The sequence below is a fragment of the Artibeus jamaicensis genome, unplaced genomic scaffold, assembly GCF_021234435.1.
Source record: "Artibeus jamaicensis isolate MK-2021 breed Jamaican fruit bat unplaced genomic scaffold, CSHL_Jam_final contig_519, whole genome shotgun sequence".
Lineage (NCBI taxonomy): Eukaryota > Metazoa > Chordata > Mammalia > Chiroptera > Phyllostomidae > Artibeus > Artibeus jamaicensis.
In genome coordinates this window covers 56156093-56159130 of record NW_026521871.1, presented here as the reverse complement: position 1 = coordinate 56159130, position 3038 = coordinate 56156093, and the positions used below count along the sequence as shown (strand labels likewise).

The 3038-nt window shown below is 56.4% G+C and overlaps 1 protein-coding gene across 1 annotated transcript; it reads left to right on the top strand.

The window, feature by feature from the left end:
- Positions 1–1198: 1198 nt before the first annotated feature.
- LOC119036654 (IQ domain-containing protein F5-like) lies at positions 1199–2783 on the top strand. Its single transcript, XM_037128539.2, has 4 exons — positions 1199–1258; positions 1327–1434; positions 1576–1677; positions 2337–2783. The coding sequence occupies exons 1-4, from the start codon at positions 1199–1201 to the stop codon at positions 2781–2783; spliced, it is 717 nt and encodes a 238-aa protein (XP_036984434.2).
- The last annotated feature ends 255 nt before the right edge of the window (positions 2784–3038 follow it).

The window sequence follows — 3038 nt, the reverse complement described above, 5'->3', positions numbered from 1 at the left end:
GATTTTTCTCTTTTGATTACAGGTCACGTTTTCCTACTTCTTCACGTCTCTCCTTTTTAAAATTCTATGCCAAGTGCTGTGGATAAAAGCAGTGGAGGTTGAGGGAGGTCATTTTTCGTTAATTAGGTCAGTTGGGTTGGGACGTAGTAGCCACTTTACCTCGGTTACAAATGTCTTCAGAGGACAGGAGTAGGCATAGGTGGGGAGGTCCCCACCCGGGGTCCAGGGTCTTGTGCCTCGTGTCCTTCCCATGTTTCTGAGCTAATAACAGAGCTAACAACTTCTGAAGTTGGTTGCCGTTCACATATCTGACTGTGGCCGTGGGTCCTTCAGGGGCAGAAGAAGACGGGAGAGCCCTGAGCCTGTTGGAACCCGGACAGGGCCCCGGCTGGCCCTGGGGCCTCGTGGCGTTCCCTGGGCATTGCCTGGGTGGGTGAGCAGTGCCCTTCTCCTTTCCTGTGGTGACCACTGCGGCAGTTCCACGCGCGCACCTACAGAGGGTCCCCTTTGTACACACTGACAACATGTAAGTGCATTTTGTATTGTGATGGTTTTATTTACTTAAATGGGGTCGTCGTGATTGTCAATTTTTTTACCCATAAATGCATCTTGGATATATTTATTCATCAATACATATACAGCAAATTCATTATTTTTAAAAAGTTTTTATTTATATTTAAATAAAGAGAGGGGAAGGGAGAGAGAAAGAGAGGGAGAGAACATCAGTGTGTGGTTGCCTCTCGCATACCCCCCTACCAGGGACCTGGCCCGAAACCCATGCATGTGCCCTGACTGGGAATTGAACCAGTGACCCTTTGGTTCACAGGCTGTCACTCAGTGCACTGAGCCACACCAGCCAGGACTAACTGATTATCTTTATGCACCTTTACATCCATGGGCTGGGATTTCTGATATCTCGCTTCTACGGTCAGGGCTTTCACCATTTCCAGCCAAAAATGATGGACAGACTTTTGTATTTTCCTCGGAGAGGGCTCAAATATTGGGAGCCATCCTGGTTCCTGAGTCATAGCTGCCCTTGTGACATCATAGGTCTCCCCCCTCTACTCCTCCTACCCAGGCCGCGGCTAGAGAAACACAGACCTGAGGGGGTTTGAACCATCTACCTCCGATCCCTGTGGGGCCAATGGTGAGAGACTGGCACCAGGCTTTTCAGGGATGTCCCCATAAATTTGTCAGGATGAGGGGACACCCGGCGTCTGAATCCTCTGGGAAGCCCTGGAAGCGGGCTGAGTGTAGGGTATAGAAGGGAGAGCAGGGAAGAGGACCCTCACTCTTTCTTGCCTCTCCCCTACTTGCCGACCCCAGGAGGCGGACCAGCCTGGAAATGTTGAACACCCCGGAGCTGAGCCTCAGCAGGAGGGGGAGTCCTCTGGATCATCCTCATCATCTCTGACCTCAGAGGACAAGGTGGAGGTAGGTGGGAGGAGCCCGGACAAGGGCTCGTCCGGCCCTCGTGTCCCGGTGCTTGTGGCTAGGCTAGTCTTTGGTCTGGGCTGGAGCCAAGAAGAGGAATCAACCCGTTCTCGTCTGTCTCTTTCCCCATCTATTGTTCAGGCTGACAAGTCGAATGAGGCTGAGGCGACAGTGGACGATGCTGAGGCGACAGTGGATGATGCTGAGGCGACAGTGGACGATGCTGAAGAGAGCCCCAGAGAAGTATGACCCCAACCCAGACCCCCGGGCTGGGGCCGGCATGTGGGGGCTGTGTTTGTGAGATGGGATGCTGGGCGGCGTCGACTGCGTGTGTGTTGGTGAGCTTGTGCATGCACGTTTGCACACACATTTGCTTGTTAGGAAAGATTTCAAGTGTGAAAGTCAAGGGAAGGGAAGGTGAGGAAGAGTTGGGAGAGACGGAACCCTCGGGGTGAGGAAACTCAGTACAGTGGCAGGCGGAGTGAGAGAACATGCTGTGAACGGGCGCTGGAGTCAAAGACGGAAAGGGCAGAGCTGGCCAAAAAGGCCCCTCCTCCATCGGGGGGGTGGGGTCTGAAAGCAAGGGTCGTGGAGCCTAGTGAGGTGAGCATGGTGACCCTGCCCTGGGCTGGCCAACTGGATCTGCGCGAAACTGGGCAGCCAGGGCAGATGCAATCCCATCACACAGATGGGGACTCTCAGACTCAGGTCAGTGTGTCCCTGGCCATGGGCCAGGGAGGGGCAGAGACAGGACACCCACTTGGGCTTCTGGTGGCAGTGCCCTGCCCAGGGCTCCTGAGGTTTGGAAGAAAGAGTGACTGTTGACAGGGTCCCTTCCTGCAAGCCCCGGGTCTGAGTGGGTGGGGGACCATGCTCTGAACGTCCTCTCTTTTTCTTGCAAGAGCCCAGAACACAAAAATGAGTCCCCCCCTCATAATCCAGAAGCCGTAAAGATCCAGGCCTGGTGGCGGGGCACCCTGGTGCGCCGGACGCTGCTGCACGCGGCGGTCAGCGTGACCGTCATTCAGCACTGGTGGAGGCGGGAGCTGGCCACGCGGCTGGAGCAGAGGCGGCAGAAGGCGCTGGAGACCTTTGCCCAGAAGGAGAGGGCGGCGGTCAGGCTGCAGTCCTGGGTCCGCATGTGGCGCATCCGCCTGCGCTACTGCCGCCTGCTGCACGCGGCCCGCGTCATCCAGGCCCACTGGAGGTGCCACACCTGCGCGTCCCGGGGCTTCATTAACGGTCACTACAGAGTCATGGCCAACCAGCTGCATCTCGAGCTAGAGATCGTGCTGGGCTCAGAGCCTTGCTTTGTGTCAGAGTGTATTCCCCTCCCAGTAAAGCAGTGAAGTGGTCTTTCCCCAGCCTCGCTCTGTGGGACAAGCTCCGGGAGGTCGGGCCAGACGACAGCAGACAATTAGCTCTCGTAGGCCAGCTCCGAGGGGTTGGCGAGGGTTGTCTGAGCCCTCGTGCAGACTGAGCGGAGACTGGGACTGACTGGCAACGTCTGCACAGGGAGGAGAGTTGGGGGTGCAGATCGGCCAGGCCGGCCTCCTCAGGGAACGTCATTCCCGTCTAGTCTTCCTGGTGTGTCTCCCCAAGGA

Coding starts and splice junctions, on each gene's coding strand:
- LOC119036654 (XM_037128539.2), top strand. CDS start 1,199: ATGAGGGGACACCCGGCGTCTGAATCCTCTGGGAAGCCCTGGAAGCGG. Junction 1,435..1,575: donor CCTCAGAGGACAAGGTGGAG/GTAGGTGGGAGG, acceptor TCTATTGTTCAG/GCTGACAAGTCGAATGAGGC. Junction 1,678..2,336: donor CTGAAGAGAGCCCCAGAGAA/GTATGACCCCAA, acceptor TTTTCTTGCAAG/AGCCCAGAACACAAAAATGA.